The following is a 25,968-nucleotide window of genomic DNA, read 5'->3' on the forward strand; positions in this document are numbered from 1 at the left end:
CCCCAGGCAGATGGCCGAAGCTGCTCCCCTTGCGGTTGGCAACGGCGAAGACTCCCCGACAGCACATCCCTCCTCCCTCCCAGGTTTCGGCACCACTGTATCAGTATAAGGATGGGCAAGGAGGAGGCGGGAAACGGCTGAACAGTAAACGTAAGGTTTAATGTAAAACTCAACTTAAAACAACATAAAACATAACAAACAGACACATATGCAACACGGCTGTGTGCGTCTCTCTCTTTCGAACCGGCGTCTCTGGCCGCCCCTTATCTCACTCTCCCGCTGATCAGCTGATTCAGCGCCGGCCGTGCTCCATCATAGCCCGGCCACGCCCTCCTCCTTGTTACACTGTTGTATACTGCACATTTTGGGAAATGTATAACATCATCTGCATACATACTATGCACAGTATACATACTACAGAAATAGTAAGAGTAGTATTTTTGGTGGCATGCTATAGTTTTGTTGTAGGTCATCTGCATGTTCCATACATACAGAGATTTGCGTACAGCACACACTACACAGTACATACTAGGTTTGCGTGGTTTACCGGTACTAACGAAGTATCACGATACCCCAAAAAATTTAAACGGTACGATATCATCTTGTTGCTAATTTCGGTACCATATTACAGTATGCTGTCATTAGCAAAATGTGACAGTTTTGAGATGAAATCAATGACAATTTAAAAATAAAATAAAAACCATCTGGATATGGCCAAGTGTGATCATTAAACAGCAAAAGGATGTAATTTAATTAAAAATACAGTCACATGCGCTGCACGCTACAGAATGAACAAGAGGTGCCACTCTGCTCTCCGTCATCTGCTTCATACACACACGCGCACACACTCACACAAACGCAACACACACTACTGGTGCTTAATTTTCATGCAGTGTGTATAAATGGTATAAATATCTGTTAACATTAAATGAACTCCTCCGGTGCAGCTCAGAGATTTCAGCTCGAGGACGGGAGTATCCCAGCATAAAAGGGAAGCTTTATATAACTAACCCGTCGAAAACAGGAAGTCAAAGGTCTGTCAAAATAAAAGTCCCACTAAAATGAAAGCTCTAATCAACTGGATGTGATAAATTGAAGACATAATAACAATTATATAATATGAAATGGTTGTATTATTATTATTATCATCTGTAAGCTATATCACAAACGCAAGTGTATTATCAGCATTTAATCAGGTAATCAGATTTTTTTCATTAATGTTTCCATTAATTCTGTGAAGCTCTGTTGTGCAGCATTTTATTTTACCAAAAATTCAATTGAATTTTTTTGTACAAAAAACTAAATAAAAATAATAATTGTATTTTTATTTGATTAAAGCTGTATGTATCAATTTGATTAAACACCATTTGATCATAATATTTAATGAAATCATTTAACATGGAATCCAGAAAGTTTTTTACGGAAAATGCATAATTTGTATCTGTGAGACTTTATGCAGTCCTTTCAAGTTATTTTCTGTGTAATTTTATCAAAAATCTGAGTTTTTTTATTTGTTGATTATAGTATCGATACTGAGGCACTAGGGTTGCTCAGATACCAAAATGTTTGCTTCGATACGATACCAGTCCTGGTGCCTCAGTATTGATGTAGTAGGTCATCTGGGTATATACTACGCACAGTATACAGTACATACTACAGAAATAGTAAGAGCAGTAAATGTCGAAGTATACTTTGGTGGTTCGTGTTGCTGGTGGGAACGTGCACAATATGCAAGATGCAAATTTTGTCATCAGCAGAGTCTGCGCAGAGACATTCGCCTGCCATTGACGGTACTAAAAGAGACACAAAGCAGTCGTACTGTATGTGCGTCAAACACATTTGCATTTGCTCGCTGTCACAATGGTATACTTTGTAAGGCCGAGTGCTAGACCATGTTCGAGACAACCTGGAATGCTGAAAAATTAAGTATGCCTGAGCCTAAATGTTGGTAGGGTGCTATAGTATTGTTGTATCCTGTACATTTTGGAAAATGTAGGAGGTCATCAGAGTACAGACTACATACTACTAAACAGTAAGAGTAGTCTACTAGTATGCTATTCCACAGCCCTAGATTTTAGCAACATGGTGAGTATGCGGCCGGAACGTATACCATTTTTCCAGCACTGATATTGGGTTTAAATGGCACACAGCGCCCCCTAGCGGTGCCAGAGCTTCAGTCTTGAGCCAGCAGTTCACAGAGGGGCCTTTGATAAATGAAGCCCTCTTGGATTGGCTGCCCAAAATAAAGCTCCTTCAGATAGAAGCGTCCTCATTTCCTTCAGCCAGGGGCTAGGTGACCTACTTCTCAACATACACATGCTCTTTAATGTAGGACGAGTCTCCACATTCACTCCATACTCAACAGCGAAATTTGGCAGGAGGTGAGACAGAGGGTGCGAGATACGTAAAAGAAAGCGAGAATGTTTGTGTTTGCGAGAGTTCGAAAACCGTTTTACTCTTCCGGGAAGCTCCACATGGGATCCATGTGGGTTTGAGATTAAAAACCTTTGAGCTGATGGTAATCATTCATTGAGTCAATATGAGAGAGTGGGCAAAACTAAAAAATGAAGTTTTCATATAATCATGGGCATACGAATGATCCCAAGAGTAGGAGGGGGACACAAAATCTCATCAGCCATATGACACAGTTTAGTTGCCACGGAAACACTTATACATGTAACTTGGGTTGTTAATTGGGATGGGCATTTTGGTAATTTTGTCTACTCGAGTACTGGTGTACTGGCTTAACAGGATACACTATAACCATCGCATTTTTAATATGCGTGTTATGTTGAAGTTCAGTTTTGAAGACGCTGCATTCTGTTCCATTTAGCTGCGCTCTGTCTAGCTGTTTGAAACACTCGCCTGCTGTATATGCGCTGCTTCAGCGCGTTGAGTCCACTGCCTGGTGTGTGTGTTTCTCCCCAAGTGTTCGCTCCTGTGGGGAAAGACGCGATGCTCCGTATTGTTGTTGCTGTGATGATTCATGAAGCATTCCATTCAACTCGGAGAGACGGAATTTACACATTTCAACTGGGGAAAGTGCAACGGAATGACACTTTATGTCAGACTTCTAACTTGGAAACTCATGTGGAAATATTCCACTCCCATTTCGATGAGATGCAGGTGTGTGTTACGTCAACAAGGCAGGGAGGTTTACAGTCAGTGACAAACATTCACTTTTATAAAATAATATCCATTAACGAGTCAAAGTTCTTACATTAAATGATAATAAAACGTGTTTAGCAAATGTTTTGCAGAGACAGGTGTTCAAAACACGGTTAATTACATTCTCTTTTGATTTATAGCATTGCAGCGTCGTATATCAGTTTGGTTGCTATGAGACATCTCTGACAATCAATGTACCCCTCAAATTCACAACGTAATCAATCTCAAAAAATCTAAAAATAAGCTCCCTCTTTGACATGTTTGTGTTTAGTTGTCAGTTAATTGTCACTGAATTTCGAATTAAGTGAAAAGTCACATCATGTTTGATCACCGTCGATCATCGTTTTCATGATCATTTTGCTGCCACGTCCGAGTACCCGAGTACTCGTGCCCATCCCTAGTTGTTAAGAGTACAAAGTCAATATTAAAATAATAAAGTTGGTTATTAAAATGGTTACACAGCTGTAAGCATAAATTTCTTGTTCAGAATGCCAAAACTTTGTGAGGTATTGTACAGCCTTATGTGGATTTTCTCTTACTTACGACAGCAAAGCAAATAAACCTTTTAGGGGGAATTTTGTAATTATGTTGTCAAGCTAGCATATTGTTATACACAGTTTTTCCAACCAACCACTAGGCCGCACCATGATGATTCTGATTACCGCTGGACAAATCAATCAAATTGAAATATTTCATTATTTCATCAAAATATTTAAACACTGCATGTCAATTAATTAATTCACCTCTATATGTTTTTGCAAAATGTTTAAAAACAAAAAGCGCTCCAGGTATCTCCTGGTTATAAAAAATGGAATATCAATCTGAAATACTGTACATGTACACTGCACCATTGTGAGATTAAAAATACAGATCTAAACCAAAACCAATGAAGCTTCTGTACAGCGTTCCTCCTACTCCGTTGTAAAGAGCGCTGCTCTTCCGGGGTGTTGCACGTGCGTCAGGTCTCGTGTGAACATGACAACGCGATTACGTCACACACGCATACTGCTGCTGACCGGAAGCGATGATTTATAGTTTAAAAAGTACCTATATATTGATCTTTTTGCATCAAAAGTGATCGTGTCACTTTAGAAGACATTAATTTAACTGCAGGAATCCGATGGCTGCATTTATGCTGTCTGTCTGTGAGTTTTGCAGATTCAAAAGTCTGATCACCATCCACTTGCATTTTAAGGACCTACTGAGCCGAGACATTTTTTTTTTTTCTTCAAAATGTGTTCTGCTGAAGAAAGAAAGTCATACACACCTGGGATGGCATGAGGGTGAGTAAATGATAAGATCATTTTCATTTTTGGGGGAACTAACCCTTTAAAGGGGTCATGAAATGGAAAATCAAACTTTCCTTGATACTTAGACATATAAGAGGTACAATAAAAACATACTGTAAATTTCAAAACTCAAAACTTCCTCCCCCAGTCTAAAAACAGCATTTATAATTCCCACATGTTTGAAACGTCTCGTTTTGAAAACTGTGTGTTTGTGATGTCACAAGACATTGCTCAATTGTATTTACACGGCCCACAAGATGTGTCATCGCACCCTTGGCCCCGCCCACTGGCGTTCAGTTCGTACTGTAAACAGAGAGAGACAGGCCTAGTGTGTGACCAGCTATTCTGAACACCAAACGAGACCCATCTGGACTTTTTTTTTGTTTTTGTTTTTTTGTATTTTGTGCATATAAGATGCACTACACAGACATCATTGACCGTTGCCATGTTTATCGTGCTGCTTTTAAAAGACGCGGTTTCAGTTTCATTCAGCTGCTCTGCTTGCTGTTCTTGCACCCATCTGTGCTATTTTTAATTGTTGGTATATGTAAACAAGCACTAGCTGGACATCACTGACCGCTTGGATGCGTTTCTGGCGATCTGCGCCTACGTGCATCAATGTGTGTGCGCCATGTTTCATCGTGTTATGGACTGTGTATGTGCGAATATCAGCGTGGACTGCTTGTGAGCGAGTCATAATATGATTCAAGTGTTGCAAAGGAACTGTTATTGAAGAATTGGGACAGTTAAGAACACTTGGACTTGTCAGCAAAATCGTGAGTAAACAGTTTAATTCATGAATATTTCAAATGTCATGACTGTTTGATAGTTATGGTGCTAATGTGCTTGAGTGAACATTTTAATATATTCAGATGCAATGTGTTGGATGTGCATTATGTTTAAACCCTGAAATGTAGTTTTAGAAATGTTGAGGAGAGCTTCCGAATCTCTTCCAATTGAGTTACAAATACAGCTGAATTTGAGGGGCGGCACGATGTTAGCCAATCGGAACAGTGGGCTTTTACATTGAAGTTAAAGGAGACGCTGTGGCCAAAACCGAGCATTTCAGACAGAGGGCCAGACACAGGATGGGAAATGATCATTTATTATTAAACTATGACAGGTTTTGGTGCAAAAAACTTTACTGACATTATCAGTGGACCTCTGTGGAAATTATTACAAAATAGCATTTCAAGACCCCTTTAACTGCTGAGGCCACTGCCATATTGATTCTTTTTACATGATGTCACAACATTCAAGTCAGAACTTTCATAGAATTACGAGTTTACAATTTGTAATTACGAGTACTACGAAGACGTGAATGGTTTCTTGTTATTACGGCCATTCCGACATGACTTGAACGCACCATTTAAATAAGTTTAAGTTGCTCTCTGACCATATGTATAACCTTCAAACCTCAAAAAAAAAATTTAAATCTAGTTTAAACTTTCAGATAAGGCTTTGTCAAGCCAACATCAAAGTTTCATAACTTTCTTTCATATCATCTATCATATCTATCATCTGACGTTTATAAAAGTGCACCAAAAACCTTCAGCTTACAACAGTATTTTTCTTACAAACAAAAAACAAACCAAAAAACAATGGAAATGCAACAAAGACATCTTTGACTGATAAGGGGTGAGATTCGATCCTTGTAGGTCAAACACTAGAAAGTCGTCTCCAGAATTAATGGAAAATATTAATATCTCTCCAGTGTGGCTGTATTCTCAATTCTAACCTACATAGACTGAGAAATCTTTTTTTGTTCTAGTTCATTTCCTAGATTTCGAACAATAGCTGAATAATTGCTTGGTGTCCTTTACCTGAAAATGATGCTTTGAAGGTCAAATGGGTATTCAATGATCCCTGTGGTAGGGATTCGAACCCTCAGCACGTCCTGTTGGGTGGGAAGGTAGGAGGGGTCGGCGATGCGATCCAGATCGGATAGATAGCTACAGAAAAAGATGAGAGAGAGAGAGAGAGAGAGAGAGAGAGAGAGAGAGAAATAAAACATGATTAACCAATTTATTACTGTAACAGGTGGTTTGGTCCAGTGTTGATTGTCATAGTAAAGGATCGTTCCATTGGAGAGGTACAGGGATGTTGGACAATGTTCCCTTGTCAGCAGATCGCTCAGACTGGTCGTTATGTTGTCTTGTAAGACAATCTAAAAGAACAAAATATCTAAAGAAGACCAATTTTTGTGTGCGTGGTAAAACTAAACTAGTCTCCTCTTGGGAATTATGGCTATGTTCAGAATGGGTTACTAGCCTGCTGCAAAAAATTATTATCTTACAGAGTTATCTTGTCTTGCTTTCTAGTAAAAAATATCAAACATCCTTAAACAAGGTACACTTCCTGGAGAACTAAAATGACATTAAAAAATTCCTAAGTCTCCTAAGTAACCAAATTGGCCCAGTTGCTAGGGAGGGTAGAGTCACATGGGGTAAGCTCCTCGTGGTCGCTATAATGTGGTTCGTTCTCAGTGGGGCGTGTGGTGAGTTGAGCGTGGTTGCCGCAGTGGATGGTGTGAAGCCTCCACACGCACTATGTCTCCGTGGCAACGCGCTCAACAAGACACGTGATAAGATGCGCGGGTTGACGGTCTCAGACGTGGAGGCAACTGGGATTCGTCCTCCGCCACCCGGACTGAGGCGAATCACTACACGACCACGAGGACTTAAAAGCACATTGGGCGTTCCAAATTGGGAGAAAAAGGAAAAAAAAATAATAATAATTAACCGCAATGCTTTTTTTGATGGCGCACTCTTTAAAAGACATCCTGGCAACGTATGTGTGCTTACGTTATTCAACAAATTCAGGTATTCATTGGCCAGCAAAAACAATTTGAATTGAATTGCATTCATTGTTTGGACAACGCAGACAAACTCGAAACATTGCTGCATTATCGTACACCTCCAAATGCACACCTGCTCACACACACACACACACACACACTTCTAAATAAAAGATGTTTTAAGCTTTACAGTAATCAGATGATCTCTCCCTCCTGTAGTCTAAGCTAGATCCAAACAACCAAACATTTCCTTCAACCCCAGCAAGAAAAGTACCGGAATAAGCTGCCGGTCGGTTTGGACTCTGGATCTAGAGTCTTCTTATTTGTGATTATCTATCTTAAGTGTGTTTAACTCAACCTTTAAATATGAAATATCCTCAGTCACTCACAGTCGAGTCACAATGACTACTCACTTTGATTAGGTAACATTTGTTTCTCAACATGACAAGTATGTGTGCACTGTCATGATAGTCTTTTGACTAGGGCTGTCAACTTAACGCGTTAATTCAGTTTGATTTATTTGAATAAAAAAATAGCATGTAAAAAAATGAACTCAATTAAGCATGTCCACTGGAATATAAATACAAGGAATATGTTAATTCAAGCTTGAAGTACCATCTGTTTTCAGTAGGGGGCAGTAAGCAAAACTCCAGCTGTACAGACAACAAACAACACTCAGGCTTGCTTGACACCAACGTGACAGCACAATATGAGAATGAGTTCCTGCATTCAAACACAGCTGGGCGTAGTAATTGAGTGTAATTCCGAAGGTAGGGAACTCAAGACTTGTTTTTGTAAGTTTCAAACAACATTTAACTTCACAAAGTGACCTAAAAACTGTGTTTATGGCCTGACACAACCAAAGTGAGATGTTACAAAAGCATACGTCTGACACGTGTACATTGACGTGTTCTTAGAAAAGACCTTCTAATAAATCTATTTCGCACAGATTGACAAATTCAATTGCAAAATGGATTGATGTGGACTGTAGGCTAATGATAAGCTTATGTTCAATAATATGGGAACTAAACAATATATTGCCATCTAAAGCCACTTTTTGCAACTGCTTTCCACAATATTGTAATGCATTTTCATTATCTGAATTATTATTTTTATAATATATATTACATTTACTATTATTTAAATATAACTATATTTATCATTATTGAATTATTGTTATTTAAGGGCCTTTCTTAGCAAATAATTCATACAAGCGATAATTATGATTAATGCGATTAATTAATCGGCATATCATGTAATTAATTCACTTGTCAATTTAATCAATTGACAGCCCTACATTTGACAAATTAATTTCCATGAGTTTTCCAATCGTTTGTAAGATGGATGTCAATATCAGGTGTAAATGAGGTCAAACATAAATAATTTAGTTGAGCAGCAGAAATACAGCCCATTCTATCAATTAATCTGCAATAATTTATAATGTTTATTTGAACAAATTTAAATATTTAACCCCCCCCCATCTCTCAACATTTACTCACCCTCATGCCATCCCAGATGTGTAAACCATGTCTTCTAAAGCGATCCAATCGGTTTTGGGTGAGACAGACCAATATAACTACTTTTTTACTATACATATTGACATCAGCAGTCTCCTTGGCGATCATGATTTCAAGCTCGATTATACTTCATAGCGGCATCTAGCGCTCTGCGCATGCGTCAAGCACTAGGAAATGTATTCAAGCTTGAAATCATGATCGTGCCTAGAGATTGCAATGGCAAAATGTACAGTGAAAAAGGAATTACATTTTTGGTCTGTTCTCACCCAAAACGATTGTATCGCTTCAGAAGACATGGATTAAATCACTGAAGCTGCATTTATGTGCTTTTTGGAGCTTCAAAGTTTTGGTCACCATTCACTTACATTGTATGGACCTATTGAGCTGAGATATTCTTCTAATTTTTTATCTGTGTTCAGCAGAAGAAAGAAAGTCATACACATTGGTGATGGCATGAGGGTGAATAAATGAGAGAATTGCATGTCTGGGTGAACTATCCCTTTAAGATGTATATTTCAGTACTATGTCTTGGACACACTTTCAGCACTTATTCCAATAGATTGAGAGCATGGCATGGTGTTTCAGACTATCTTCAAATGTGCTATAAGTGATTTCAGCCATTTTTCTAACTTCACTGGCTTAAAGGGCTGGCCGCTCCCCAGCTCTTTTTGCTGTTTAGAGTCTGGGGCTGTCACAGAGACAGGTTTGATTTCCCACGCCCCATATTTCAGTAATATCTGTCTGGTTGTAGTGACATTCTATGCATTACAAAAACACTTACAGCACCTTTAATGTGTCTAAAAAGATGAGTGTACTGATGTGACCTGCATTACCCCAATAAACCACCAGGGGGTGTGATTCACATGATGACTTCATCCATTTGAGTGTTCTCTTGTGGTAACTACACACAAGGCTGCCTCCATATTTTATTGGGCAGTAAAAGAAATGGAACAAGACTCCTTGTTGCCAAACTCTTCAATTAGATTATGTGGCTACAGAGATACAAGACTAATGGATTCCAACATTCAGAAAACTTAAAAGACCATTAAATAATGAAACACAGTTTTCAAGACTTAAACAATGGTAATAATGTGCTGCACATAAGATGAGACAATGATAGCATGTAATATTTTAATCTTAAATGGCTAGTTCATCCAAAAAATTAAAAACATGTCATCATTTACTCACCCTCATGATGTTCCAAACCTGTATGACTGTGAAAGTGAATAGTGACTGAGGCTGTCAGTTTCTAGCATTCTCCCTAACATCTTATTTTATGTTCCATTGAAGAAAGAAAGACACACAGGCTTGAAACAACATGAGGGGGAGTAAATGACAGAATTGTGATTTTTTCTTTCTTTCTGGGTGATCTATCCCTTTAAGTACACTTTATATGCATATTCGGCTAGTTGAAATACTCACTATTTTGTGGAGTCTGACAGCTGGTACTCCCTGCGCCTGTCGTATGCCTCTTGAATGCCTGGATCTGACCACAGCATCTTTACGGCATTAATGTAGGGATGGTCGAATGACATCACCTTCTCAATGTCCACTTCCTTCACCAGCATGGCGTTTGCCTGTGGGCCAGACAAGATGAATAGTTTAAGACAAATTCAGTCTTAAAAAAAACAGAAATAAATTGGTAAAAAATCGGATTTACCAATATTTTATCACAGAAAATTAGGAGGTGACAGCATTTCAACAGATTTGTAATGAGCAACATTGTAAACTGTGAAATACACACTACACTTTCAGTGTTCCATCAAAATAAAAGATCAATTAAAGATAAAATAGGACAGAAATATATTACTGTTGTACAAAAGAAATATAATCCTCATAATAATAATAATTCAGTATCATATTGTATTATAATTAGTGCTGGGAAATGTAACGCGTTAGTTTCTGCGATTAATAGTTTAACGCGTTAAATGTTTTTGTACGCAATTAATGCATTATCCATTTTATCCCCTTCCTGAGCCATCGTGAGATGGGAGAAAGGTGTCTTGTGTTGTTCCTGGCAGGTTACTCAGCCTTACTAGCTCCATTTGGTTAGGAATAGGATGGGGGCGGAGTCATGGCACCTGCTGCCTGTCTGGAACAAACCCAGGCAATGGTTTCGAATTTTTCTATGCCGTATGTCTTCCACCTGCCACATCTGGTGTGCAAAAAGGCCTTTCCAAAACCCCTATTGAGCACAAGGCCACCGTTTGCAGGGAAAACACCATAATATGAAAATAAATGCTATTTTTTTTGTTTAGGATGTGTGTAATTGTTACAAAAATGTCGTGATTTTTTTTTCCATCCGTTTATATCACCACCCATCTGTCACAATCCAAATAATCAGAGTAAAGTGTTCTCACCTTGTTCTGCTCGTACTTGTAGCCGATCTTCAGGTTCTCTGTGGCGCGGATCATGGCCTGCATGGAAGTGAAGATATTCTGGTAAACCAGCTTGGTGAAGCCACGCTTGTCCTCGTCAGTGTAACCGGTGCCGTGAATGATACGCATCTGTTTGATAAACGTACTCTTGCCGCTCTCACCCGTACCTAAGGAGGAAAGAAAGGTGAGAGGTCATGTCTACGTTTGAAATCTAGAGTAAGACCAAAAGTACTTGACTCCTTGATGATGTCAGCGTGCATGTCATTCATGTGTTGTAAAAACTTGTGGTGAAATAGAGGTAAGATTGTCTAGTTCAGTCTCTACTGCAAGATAGTGACCCAAAAATGGATTATACTGTAGGTTCCTAATGATGAAAAAAAGAAAAAAAAAAATGCCAAATACAAAAAATACAATCCAAATAGCCATATAAAGTTGATAGGCATATCAACTTTTAAAAGGAAGGAGAACCCAGGGCGTGCTGAGGTCTCCTAAGCAACCAAATTGGCCCGGTTGCTAGGGAGGGTAGAGTCACATGGGGTAACCTCATCGTGGTCGCTATAATGTGGTTCGTTCTCGGTGGGGCGCATGGTGAGTTGAGCGTGGTTGCCGCGGTGGATGGCATGAAGCCTCCACACGCGCTGTCTCCGTGGCAACGTGCTCAACAAGCCACGTGATAAGATGCGCGGGTTGACGGCCTCAGACGTGGAGGCAACTGGGATTCGTCCTCCACCACCTGGACTGAGGCGAATCACTACGCGACCACGAGGACTTAAAAAAAGCACATTGGGAATTGGGCATTCCAAATTGGGAGAAAAAGGGGAAAAATCCCCCCCAAAAAAGGGAGGAGAAAACGCTTCCTATATCTTTTGCTGTTGCTATGTTGCTACTGCTAGCCAAATCGGACAGATGCCAACAAGAACAGGTTGCATGACATGCCATCATCTTCGAAAACCATGAACACAGCTATGCAAGATAAAAGAAAATACGACCCAGACTACATTACAAACAAGGAAAAACAAGCTTTGTGCTGGTTACAATGTGTTTTATGTCATTATCACTGGCTGACGAGAGCATGAAACCATCATGAGGCATTAAAGGAACAATCCGGGTTCAATACAAGTTAAGCTCAGTTGACAGCATTTTTGGCATAATGTTGATTACTTTATGACATTACATTATTTCATGCCTTTGTAAATTTACTATTACACCATATTTATAGATTTTTGTTATTAGTGCTCTCTAATTACTTGTTTTGTGCTTAGTTACTACACCAGAACGCAATATCACGATGATTTTATGAGCAGCTATGCATAATGTTACTACCTGCACGCTGTTTTAGGCAATCTATGTGTTGTCATTATTAGTTCAATTGCTTTTACTCAGTTTATATTCAAATGTATAAATTTTTCTTGATAATGAAGAGGAAAACAAAAAGTGGTATTGGTAAAACAGGCATAAGGGTGAAAAATACAGCGACCCCTAACAAAGTGACACAACAATATTTTATGAACTTTTCGGCTTGGATTTTGATGACTTTGACAGTTTTGTGCAAACAAAGGTGATAGTTATTAAGCTTTGTGACGAGGAGGGCTGGGCCGGGCTGTGAGTTCGCACAGCCGGGCCCCAATCGGGCTAATCAGCTGAGGAGAGGGATAAGGCCGAGCCGGATGTGGCAGTTCGGGACCAATGTAACCGGTTTATGATGGGCAAGGAGGATGCGGGAACCGGCTGAACAATCAAAATAATGTTTAATGAAAACTTAAAAGACACAAACATAAATACACACACGGCAGCCGCGTGTGGCTCTCTCTCTCCCGAACTGCGGCATCCGGCTCGGCCTTATCCCTCTCAACTGATTAGCCCGATTGGGGCCCGGCCGTGTGCACTCACAGCCCGGCCCCGCCCTCCTCCTCATCACAAGCTTATTTATTTTTTTAATGTCTGTTATCCTATTGAAGGGCTGTGCTTATAGCGTCTATAGCCTATTATTAATTAACGCATCTGACTGGTGTATTGCGGAAACTACTCCAGCCTAATTATACAGGGCTGTGACCAACTAGTCGACTAATCGTCGACATAACCCACCAACTAATCGATTTTTTAATTGTCCTTTTCCACATCCCTATATTCGTTATAAATCCTAATAATTCATGATGCACAATTATAGTTTATTAAAACCACAAATGTGAAACATGAATTAGAACTGCTGTGCCAGATGTGAAGGGGTGAAGGAATTTATGCATGCTTCAGGTGCCTCAACAAAAAATGAAGCTCTAACAATGCCCTCTTAAAATGTAAAAAGAAAATGCCCCTGAAAAACAACTCTAGGGGTCAAATATTGCGCCTTAAATGGAAATGGCATACCAGAGTAAATGGATTACTCTGGTATGCACAGACTCTTTTAGAAATGCTTTAGCCAATAGTTACATATGTACTCAAGAAAATGAAAAATTTCAACGTAGGGAACATGCCAGGACCCCCCCATTAATAATAAGGGGAACACTTCTTTACTTGGTCAGGTTGTTGGGCATACCCGGAGATGAAATTCTGCAGGAATGAGATTACTGAGAAGTCGTTATTTTTTTAATAGAATAGAATGTGTATGGTAATAGATCCATGTTAAAAATAACTAATATTACTTTAGAGTGCTTTTAAGTGCCAACCAAGTCCCCAAGCCATGACACCTATTTCAAATGTCCTGAGTTTGCATGTATGATTTAAAGAGAAAAACTAGACACAAAATACAAATCATTTTTAGTTAATTTTCTTTTAGCAAGTTCATTTAATTGTTTTATTAACTAACACTGAACACGGAAAGTTATATTTAGTTATCACCTCATTCAGTGGAAGGCTACATGTTCACTTTCTTTAGAGATGGGCTTTAGCTCAATCTCTATTCAGCGGAGACACATTTCGCACTGCATCTTATAGAAAAAAAAATTCCATTGTAAGTGCCTCACTGTAACCTTTTTTTGTTTCTCCCCCTTTTCTCCCCAATTTGGAATGCCCAATTCCCAATGTGCTCTAAGTCCTCGTGGTGGCGTAGTGACTCGCCACAATCTGGGTGGCAGAGGATGAATCTCAGTTGCCTCCGCCTCTGAGACCGTCAATCTGCGCATCTTAACACGTGGCTTGTTGAGCGCGTTACCGCGGAGACACAGCATGTGTGGAGGCCCACGCTATTCTCCTTGGCATCCATGCACAACTCACCACGTGGCCCACCGAGAGCGAGAACTACATTATAGCGACCATGAGGAGGTTACCCCATGTGACTCTACCCTCCCTAGCAACCGGGCCAATTGGTTGCTTAGGAGACCTGGCTGGAGTCACTCAGCACACCCTGGATTCAAACTCGTGACTCCAGGGGTGGTAGTCAGTGTCAATACTCACTGAACTACCCAGGCCCCCCTCAATTTTTGCTTTTTTAAAGAAAAGGAGGAATGAGTCGAAATTAATTCTTGTGGTTATCAACATTATGCCACAAATGCTGTCAAATGACTGTAACTTGTATTGAACCCGGAATATTCCTTTAAGTCCAATCGCTTACGAAAGTGATGATCACACACCTGTAATAAATAAGATGCACAATTTGAAGTTTTATTCATGTCTGTAAGCACAATGTGGGATGAGTTACTAACCCTAATCATAGGCAAACGTTGAGGTGATGCTTGCTTTAGCAACACCATTAGTAAGATAAGTAATTACATAGAAGTGTAAATTTGTCCAAATCAGTTGCTCTGTCACATAACTGCAATACTTCAGCTTTTGTAAAAATTGTAATCTATAAAAATCTACATAATATTGGCTTTTTATAAGGGCCAGTATACTGTCTAATGATCTGTCACACATGAACTCACTCACACACAAACCCACATACTGAGAGATATTGCAGTCAGCATTGTACAGCATTCAATTAAGATTTATAGTGAATAAGGACTTAAATTTTGGTCTGTTTCTCACACAAAGTGATCATATCACTTCAGAAGACATGGATTAAACCACTTCAGTAGTATGGATTATCTTTTGCTGCTTTTATGTGCCTTTTAAAGCCTTTTTTGGACCTCGTGGACTTACATTGCATGGACAAAAACATGCATACATCCTTCAAAATCTCTTCCTTTGTGTTCCGCAGGAAAAAGAAAGCCACACAAGTTTCAGACTGAATGAGGGTAGGGCTGAAACGATTAGTCGACGTTATCGACGACGTAGACAAAAAATTGACAAACATTTTTTTCAGTGTCGAATAGTCGTTTGATCTCATTTAACGTAACATGAGATCGCATTAAACTCTAATCATGACCTGAGGAGAGGAAGAATTACACAGCTCACAGTCCAGATGCACTCTAAACTTTCCAAACAGCTTCAGGTGATGTAGATCGCAAAGTATGAGGGAATTATAATGGAAAAAATCTTAAATAAGTAAATACAGAAGCACTCTCATTGTGGAATAAGTGGAGCTGGAGCAAAACTTGCATGTCGAGTGCCTTTAAAGGAAACACCCCAGCATTACATCTTAAATGCAGTTATATTGAATGTGTTATTGCTTTATTAAAAAAAATAATACAGAAGCAGATCATGTAAATAACTACAAATTCCAAAACTGGCATTTCTCTGTGCGGTCAGCGCCTCTTCTACGTGTTGCGCGAATGTCCCGATCTAAGGGAGAGAGATTGAAACTGCACCCGGCTGATGCACACACTGTCACGAGACGCTCATCCCTCGAGCGCGCACGCTAATGCAGCTAGATTATAACGTGATGGCTCGTGACTTATTGAATCATAATGTATGTCACTGTGCATTTCTTATCGTGATGAAAATTGGCAATAAGCAGCTTTATTAATAAGAGAGAGTTTGTGGGGGCCTGGATAGCTCAGTGGTAAAAGACGCTGGCTACCACCCCTGGAGTTTGCTAGTTTGCTAGTTCGAATCCCAGGGCGTGCTGAGTGACTCCATCAGGTCTCCTAAGTAACCAAATTGGCCCGGTTGCTAGGGAGGGTAGAGTCACATGGGGTAACCTCCTCGTGGCCGCTATAATGTGGTTCGTTCTTGGTGGGGCGCATGGTGAGTTGAGCGTGGATGCCGCGGTGGATGGCGTCAAGCCTCCACCCACGCTATGTCTCTGTGGCAATGCGCTCAACAAGCCACTTGAAAAGATGCACGGGTTGGCGGTCTCAGACGCGGAAGCCTGGGATTTGTCCTCCGCTACCCGGATTGAGGCAAATCACTACGCGACCACGAGTACTTAAAAGAGCACTGGGAATTGGGCATTCCAAATTGGGTAAAAAAGGGGAAAAATCTATTGAACTATTCCTTTAATATTCCTATAGCTTGTGCTAGCAACGCCAAGGTTGAGTTTCATTCCCAGGGAACACACAACTGACACAGTGTACACCTTGAATGCACTGTAAGTTGATTTTGATAAATCTAAAGTGTGATAACCCTATACTGTAGCCACAACAAAAGGAGGTGAAACAACTGTGTGGCTTTGGTTTGGGAAACCGCAAACATATTCAAACGAGCAACACAGGAAACAGAAACCTAACACTAATTTACAGACTTCTACAACATCAAAAGATACAATCTTTTATCTCTGTCACTCACTTCACAATTTGCATCCCTTGAACTACATAACTCGCACACAAACAAAACTTCAAGTCCTCTCTCACTTCCTTTCTTTTACACACAATTAAAAGCTATTTCTCTCTCTGCCTCTAGTTACATAACACTACTGTTTGTCTTCTCTGTGAATAGCTGAGTGCGAGTATTTCAAAGGAAGGTCAATATTTCAGAATGAGAGGAGTCCTTCATCGCCCCTGTGGCTACTAGAAGTTGAGCGATCAGTAGAGGGGCATATCTGTTCTTGTGTTATAAACAGGGATGTGGAAAACTACTTAGGCAACACTTTAAAATAAGGTTAACTTTAGTTAACATAAACTAACAATGAACAATACTTTTACAGCATTTATTAATTTAGGTTAATGTAAATATCAGTATATACTAACACATTTTTAAAATCAAAAGTTGCATTTGTTAACATTAGTTAATGCACTATGAACTAAAATGACTTAATGAACAGTTGTATTTTTATTAACTAACATTAACAAAGATTAAGAAATATTGTAAAATGATATTGGTCATTGTTACTTGAAACCTAATGCATTTACTAATCTTAACAAATAGAACCTTATTATAAAGTGCTACCACTACTTGTTACAATTTGCAATAATAATCTAACTAGTTGCACGAAAGAACGAACTACAGTACTAAAACCAATTTGCTCAAATTATTTTTTTTGAAAACTTTATTTTATTTCAGTTTATTTTTTTCAATTATTAAATAATAATACTAATACTGCTTATAATAATTATTATTATTTTTATTTTGTATTATTTGATTTCTTTTATATTATGTTTTTTTTTTTCTCTCTGAAGTTCCTTTAAATTAATAGAAAAGGGATTCATTTGATTTTGTAAGGTCTAAAATCCTGGTTCAACAATAAAAGTCCTATTTGACATTTTTTGAAAACTATAGAGGCATTAAAGAATGTGTACTGCAGTTAAGAACAAAATTTACACTTTCAGAGAAACTTAAAATCACTGATCTATATTGAATCTATTGAATTTGATGGAATTTTGTATAAAGTAATCTTTATAAAAAATATAAAAAAAACCTAAATGTATTTTATTAAACATTACACACTTCAATTCGATGGAATTTTATTATGAAATTGAAATGCCTAAATCTTAAAAATAGGCTAAAATCGTTTTTATTTGAATTGTGAAACAAAAGATGATGTGAGGCAGAATGTTAGCCTCAGTCACTATTTTCTTTCATTGCATGTACCCCCCCCCCCCATGCATCACATTCTGCCTAAAATTCCCTTTAAGTCATACAGGTTTGGAACAACATGAAGGTGAGTAAATAGTGACATAATTGGTATTTTTAAGGTTAATGATCCCTTTTAAAGACAATATACAATCTGCTCTTCACATACACAAATATCTCTTCAGATAAACCAAACAAATCTACAGAAACTAAAATATTTCAAGCGATTTTTGAGGAGAAACACAAATGTAATATTTTCCTTTAGCCCCTGTGGATTAATGCTAATGGAGATCACTATTAAAATGTGCTGATTTGTACATCAGGTCCATAATTTAAACACATTAAGACGTGTTGCATTAGGCCAGAAACACACTTTACGCAACAGTAGTGCAATATATTGACTTTAACTTACTCGTTCAGCAATTTTCTCTTAAAACTGTCACGTTATAACAATGGTTGACTTAAGAAAAAACTCTTAAACTAAACAACGTACAAATTCAAGCTTGTGCAGCTTTAAGTCTGTGTTCACGTGTTTGTATAGAGTATTTTTGGGCCTTTAGACAAGCAAAGAGGTGACACCCGAGTTTTTAATAAAGATAGAAGTAAATACTGCTTCTTCCATACAAAAGAATGTTATGACAGGGCTGCATCCCTGGAGAGACAATGTGGTTCACATCAAACAGGTCAAGCAAACGGTTTCCCTCTCATGCTAAGCAGATGCAAATCCTTTTGCTTCAACTTACAGTATCTGCACATCAATTGAAACTCTCATTTAAAGGGATAGTTCACCAAAAAATGAAAATGACGTAATTTACTTAACCTCATCTTGTTCCGAACCTGTGTAACTTTCCTATATAAGGCATAATGCTAGCCTCAGTCACCATTCACTTTCATTGCATCTTTTTCCATAGAATGAAAGTGAATGGTGAATGATGTGTTCATTCTGCCAAACATCGCATTTTATTAAATCGGCAATAAACCAGTACATTCAGTTCGTCCATTAACGACATTTCTCATCTCGTTCAGACTCAATTGACCGAATCAAACATCAGAGAAGGGGCGTATTTGTACAGCGGGTGACATCAAATGATATGATCCTTAACAGCCCGCATTTGAATGCTATTGGCTCACGCTATATGTGTCTTACAGGCATGAAAAGCCACCAAAGCAGTCTCGTGATTTCAGTGCAGGCTGGTTAAAACGTGACAGGCATGGTTCCGTGGGCCAGTCAAAACATTTCAGAGGGTCATATTCAGCCCATGGGCCGTAGTCTGGGGACCCCGATCTAAAACAAACTAGCAACACCCTAGCAACCATCTAGACCACCCTAGAAATGCCCTTGCAACCATATTTAACACCCAAGCAACACCCTAGAATATAGCACCCAAGTAACATTTAGAATGGCTTCTAAGCACATAAAAAAAGATAATTTTGAAACCAGAAAATGTCCTGCATGTGAAAAGGGGATTTTGCCGATCACAAAAACATTTTCCAAATATAGGGATGCATTTATGCCAAGAGACTTCTGGCTTATTATAAATCCAAGCCTGTTTTGGAAACCAAGAGGAATGAGATAAATGAGATTCACTTCTTATGGCCTATGATTCATTTCAGGAAGCAATGAACATTCTAGAAAATTCAGGTGAACAGCTTCTGTTGCAGCTCGAAAACATATTTTATGAGTGTGTGACTCATTCTCATTGGAATGAAATATCACAAATGAGATCTCTTTAATATCTCAATTGTTTCTTCTAGAGAGCAATGAAAATCAATTATGAACAAATCGAGACTTTTGCTAAGGCCTCCTGTTTCTCAGATGTTTCTCCTGAGAAAAAGACCCCAGTAATCCCACGTGTCTAGATCTCAACAATGTCTCAATATGTGCTCAAATTTGGCACGATACCAAATTCAAAAGTCATAAGATTTCAATATGAAATTAAAACATTTCTCAAAGTTCAAATGATCTGAATTGTGCTATCTACATTAATTTTATAGCTCTATACGTCAACAACTGTCTCAGTTAATTAAGTTTCATAACTGAGATCTCCATGCATTCTCCAGAGTTGGGAGCGAGCAACCTCTGAGCAATAAAAATAGCATCAGATTAAAATGAAGGCCATTTTTCACTCCGCACACACACCTTTAAACCCAAACAGACTTTAAAGCAGATTCACGTTCGTGGTTAGATATGAATGAGACTGAAAAACACTTTCAAAACACTGCAGTATAATGTGAACTTTAGACTCACTTTTATCCAAACAATCAGCTAACCGCCTGGAAAAGATCTACATCAGTACTTCTGAGAAGTGCTTCTCTGGTGGTTAAAGTGTGTGTCAGAATCAATCTAGTGCTTGAAAGTTGTGTTTTTTCTACATTCGGACCTTAGATATCAAGCCAGGCCACTAAAAAACTGTTTGTCACTGTTGCCATCTAAACACCCTAGCAACCAGACCACCCTAGAAACGCCTTGCAACCATATTTAACACCCAAGCAACAACCTAGAATATAGCACCCAAGTAACATTTAGAATGGCTTCTAAGCACATAAAAAAAGTCAAGATGATTTTGAAACCAGCAAATGTCCTGCATGTGAAAAGGGGATTTTGCCAATCACAAAAACATATTTTCCAAATAGAGGGATGCATTAATGCCAAGAGACTCCTGGCTTATTATGGGATGTTCATCAAAACAAAATCCAAGCCTGTTTTGGAAACCAAGAGGAATGAGATAAATGAGATTCACTTCTTATGGCCTATGATTCATTTCAGGAGGCAATGAACGTTCTAGAAAGTTCAGATCAATAGCTTGAACAGATCTTAGGCCACGTCCACACTAATCCATTTTATTCCGAAAACGCATTTATTTTGCTACGTTCACGTCTCTCATCCACACTGAAATGGTGTTTTCCTCCACCGCATACAGAATTTCGAAAAACGCTCTCTACTACTGCATACTTTGGAAAACGAATTACGTGAGGAAACTAAAAACTTAAACGCTTTGGTGTGTAAATGATTGTAAATTTGCCACTAACGAAAATGAGGCTGTGAGGGATACGAGTACAGTCCGTTCAATAGGTTTTTACTGTTAAAACATCTAAAACTCAGTTACCTTTAAAAGTCTGTGCCGTAAAACTGGATGTGTTTTTATTCAATTAAGTTGCAATGAATGCATTGACTTTAACTCACTTGCTCACCGTACTCTCTTCAAACTGTTGCTCTGCCATGACAGTAGCTGATTTGAAAGATAAAACGCACCGAAGAAGTGGACAATTCATACTAATGTCCGCTTTAACGCCCCTTGTAGCAACATTGACAATGCAAAGCATACAACGATGCACTAAATCAAGATAGCGTAGATAGAAGCGCCTGAGTTCACGTACTTGCGTAGAGTATGTTTAGCCCATACACGGTTAAAGAAACTCTCACAGTCTTCTTCTGCATTCATTCATCTCATCCAAACCCTTCCCAGATGAGCTAAATAAAAGAAATAGAATAATTTAAAATGTCTGATTTATTTCTTGTGACCCTGTCACAAGATTACAACACCCCTCCTTGACATACACTCCACCCTTCCAACAGCCCACTGTCCACTCACTCTCTCTGCTTTGTAGAAGAGAACCGACCGTCTCCCTCTCCTCTTAAATCACTCGTTTAGCTCCAAACACTTGAGCCCTCCTCCTCGTCCAGTATTAGGGATTCATAAATTTAACGACCTAGAAATAAGGGGGCAGCTATAATAGTCTCGAGCCTGGTACAGTGAAGGCCTGCGGTCACGCCTCGACTTCAGTTCCATAACAAAGCCAAACACAGGACCTACCGACTGGACAACTACTTTTGTCAGAGGAGAACTAGGTAGGAAAAGAGAGAGTCTCATAGGTTTTTTATGCAGGGAAGAGCAGCAGGCCCAATTCTGGGTGAACCGTTCCTTTAAAAATGAATGTTCCAGATTCAAAACTATTTAATGTCAATTAAAAGCATTTGTGGCATAATGTTTAACACAAAATAATTTCGAAAAAATGCAAAAATCATGGCTACAGTACTCCGTTTAGCTGCAGTGGATGTGGAAGTGGCCAATCCACTAAAATTAAATACAGACCGTTTCAACAGTATAGCTACAAGATGTAAACATTATTCAGGTTAACATGATTTTAGAGTGATAAAATCAGGAATTTACCACCGTTACGGGGTATACCATATTATAGAGTTTACTGGTGTCAAAGTCCCATTCAAGGCAAGTCAGTCCACTCAGCAGCCATCTTGGGAACACTCCCCGGCAGCTATGTTCATGGATACAAGTGGCATAAAAGTACAGCTCGTATCTCCATGAATGGGGAAAGACCAAAATCTCCAAAACTGGGGGTTAAGATTACGATCAAAGAACATATTTAAAATCGGCAGTAAAATATGACAACTACAATGGTATCATAAATTGTGTTTCTGATTACGCTTAAAAAATGCTATTTTTTAGGCTGGTCCGGCTAATGCACATGCGCATTCTCGAGTTGACCCACAGGCGATGTCGGTCTCTAAAAGCTGATCGGCTCTTTTACCTAAAAGGTGGGACTTTTTCTACATCCACCATATTGGGAGTTCCGATTTTTCCCATTCGTTTTAATACAAGTGCTCCGTCTCAGGCTAAACAGTCACTGCTGGCGTTACATTGTCATAAAAACTAATATTGGATATTATAATATTGGATATAACTTTACACAGGTAAGATAAGTGAGGGATTTTATCACACTAAAATCACGTTAACACGTATAATGTTTACGTTTTGTGACTATACTTATACTTTTGAAATAATTAGTGTGTATTTTAATGTTTATGACCCAATTCACTTACATTGTAAGTGCCTCACTGTAACCGCTTTTTTCTAAATAAACAACGGTCGAGTCAAAATTATTTTTGTGGTAATCAACATTATGTAAGAAATGCTGTCAATTTAGCTTAACTTGTATCAAACCTGGAATATGGAAGCGCCTACCATTACACCATCAAAATGGTAATGGATAAACGATCGTTCCGCGTGAGAATCGAACCAACAACCAGTCACGCCACTCCCACCAACAAGACATTATTACATTTTTCAATGTTCGTTTTATTCCATGGTAACCATTTTAACAACAATACACCGGAAAATAGAATATAATGGATTCTGAAATTGGGCTAACAGCATCCCAAGATTCCAATTTTCAGGCCCTATAATTATTCCAAGACCAGTGGAAATGGGAGAGCAGTTTGAGATGTAGGGTACTACAATACCTCAGGCTACAGCCCAGCACGAGTGGCCCGTATAACTCTGATACTGGCAGCAGTTGGGAGCCCGAGCCAGAAAAGTCACTGTAATCTAGGCTACAACTGTTCCTCAAGTCCTGCAGGAGTCTCATTCAGAGACCAGCCTGAAACCGTGTGGTTATGTGTGTGTGGGGGAGGGGGGGGGAAGAGGCCAACACACACAGCGAGCACCACGTGGGCGGATGGAGCCAAGGAACTGTGTTGTTGCCATAGCGACAAGCCTAACCCTCCCCTCTACAAGCCACAACGTCAATCCCGGAGCATACGTATAAAACAAGAGCACTTGCATCTTATCTTACCTCACTGCAGTCAAGCAAAGAGATGATGCTCGAAAGAGGAGAGAAAGAAACAGACATTTATACCAAAAAAACTCAAGAGGAGCACTGGGGTGCACTCAAGGGTCAAAAAACAAATTTGGCTCAGTTTTAATGAAGCATTTCCTGCTTTCAAGAGAATGACGCTATCTGAGCACACAGGGATCTGCACCAGTGTCGTAATTAATGTTTCCATTAAGAGGCAATATTTGCTCCTTGGATTTAATTTTCAGGGAAATGTTTATCTTTATGAGGGCAATTTTTTAATATTTTTAAATAAAAAAAAAAATTAAAAAAAAGTTTTATCTCAGTGTGCTTAATTTTACAGGTGAAGTGTGTAGTTTCTGCACTACTAGCATCACCAAATGGATTTGCAAGCTTCTAGAAAACTCCCCCAGCTTTCAATGGTTCTACAAACAGATAGCTCCACCCCAAACTTACACAACTGGTGCCCCGGCCACTTTTTCAGCCGACATGGTTCCGGAAATGTTTTCCCCATTAATTTCTTTTCCATAGGGATTTCATAAAATTCTTCATAAAAGAGTTTGAAGATGCGAATCAAACCAACCAGCTACGAGGTGAATCACACCATTACAAACTCTGATTTGAAGCAAAAAAATTATTTAAAAATCTGACAAAAATGAATGTTAAAATTGAATGAATGAATGTTACATTTATATAGCGCTTTTCTGACACTACACTCAAAGCGCTTTACACAGTGAACAGGGGACTCTCCTCAACCACCACCAGTGTGCAGCATCCACCCGGATGATGCGACGGCAGCCATAGTGCGTCAGTAAGCTCCCCACACACCAGCTATTGGTGGAGAGGAGAGGGTAGAGTGATAGAGCCACTTCATGAAAGGGGATTATTAGGAGGCCATGATTGATAAGGGCCAATGGGGGGAATTTGGCCAGAATACCGGTGTTACTACTCTTTTCGAGAAGTGTCCTGGGATTTTTAACGACCGCAAAGAGTCAGGACCTCAGTTTAACGTCTCATCCGAAGGACGGTGCCCTTTTTTTTTTACAGTATAGTGTCCCCATCATTATACTTGGGCATTAGGACCCACAAAAACCACAGGGTGAGCACCACCTGCTGGTTTCCCTAATACCTCTTCCAGCAGCAACCTTAATTTTCCCCAGGAGGCCTCCCATCCAGGTGGTGACCAGGCTCAACCCTGCTTAGCTTCAGTGGGCAACCTGTCTTGAGCTACAGGGTGATATGGCAAAGGTACTAGACTGTGTTAGAGGTCTGCAACAAGACCCGGGACTAACGGGTCCCGACAAACCACCAGGTTTCAGGCCGGGTTGGGTTAGATTTTCAAGTAGGCCTATAACTTCAGTTAAAAAGAACTTCAAATTTTAAAAATTTGATTTTGAGACATCTGTGTTCTGTTTCATTCGTTGTGCTGCATCCAGCTTGTTTTCAGTGCAGGTGTCACAAAGATTCAATATTCCGAAGAAGTTCAGTTTGCAAAATGGACTTTGTGACTGTTAAATTGTTACACTTGATTCTAGATTGTTCAGCACCAAGCAAAGTTTTGCTGCTTTATAAATGTACGCCAATGTTTCCCTTTTGTGACAAATGCTGCCTACGATGCTTACATAAAATACAACCTACTGCATCAATACTTGTTTGGAGAAGAAATTACATAGTTAGCGATTTTGGGTTTTGATCTAGTCGGGGCTTAAAATCTGACGGTACCGTTATATTTATGCAATAACATGACTAGGCCTAGAATAGAGTATTAAGAACTACTGTACATCCACACTTAAAGAAATGGTTTGCCCAAAAAGGAACATTTTGTCATCATTTACTAACCCTCTTTTCGTTTTGAACCCGTATGATTTCCTTTCTTTGTAAAAGACGAAAGGAGATGCTAGGAAGTATAATTTTTATTGCATTGTTTTTCCATACAAAGAAAGTAAATGCTGAGGCTAACATTCTGCCTAATATCTCCTTTTGTGTTTCACAAAAGAAAGTAAGTCATACAGGTTTCAAAAACCATGAGGGTGAGTACCTGATGATAGAATTTAAATTTTTGGATGAACTATTCCTTTAATTTCTGGCCCTGGTCTGCAGCTACCATGCGGGTTCAAATCACTGCAGACCGTTATGATTACACAGTGAAGAGAAAGTGACATGACTGCTCCTCGAAAGCATGCAAATCTAACCAGTAGGCCATTTGCAGCTTGCTGTAACCACAGAGAACTGTTTGAGGTCAGTGTATCAGATATACACAACCACAGTATTTGCATTAGTAGAGACTACCTGCTGAGGTTTGCATGACTCAAACGGGAAGAGCTCTGCCACGCTTCTTTATAAAGTGAGTTTGTTTCATTGACTAAAAGAACTCTTCTATTTTCTCCAAAACGCCAATGTGT

The 25,968-nt window shown here is 39.2% G+C and overlaps 2 protein-coding genes across 2 annotated transcripts in view; both read right to left on the reverse strand.

Moving 5' to 3' along the window:
* Positions 1-25,968, reverse strand: part of LOC127440675 (ralA-binding protein 1-like) — a 289,448-nt gene that overhangs the window by 57,628 nt on the left and 205,852 nt on the right. The gene's annotated exons all lie outside the window — the stretch shown is intronic.
* The window catches only part of LOC127440684 (guanine nucleotide-binding protein G(q) subunit alpha), a 64,458-nt gene that overhangs the window by 7,800 nt on the left and 30,690 nt on the right, over positions 1-25,968 (reverse strand). Inside the window, exons 2-4 of the mRNA XM_051697423.1 lie at positions 11,132-11,316; positions 10,194-10,348; positions 6,281-6,409 (exon numbers count right to left, since the gene is read on the reverse strand). Of these exons, the coding sequence (XP_051553383.1) occupies positions 6,281-6,409; positions 10,194-10,348; positions 11,132-11,316 (469 nt within the window). The remainder of the gene's footprint in view (positions 1-6,280; positions 6,410-10,193; positions 10,349-11,131; positions 11,317-25,968) is intronic.

Source organism: Myxocyprinus asiaticus, chromosome 5 (genome assembly GCF_019703515.2).
Source record: "Myxocyprinus asiaticus isolate MX2 ecotype Aquarium Trade chromosome 5, UBuf_Myxa_2, whole genome shotgun sequence".
NCBI lineage: Eukaryota > Metazoa > Chordata > Actinopteri > Cypriniformes > Catostomidae > Myxocyprinus > Myxocyprinus asiaticus.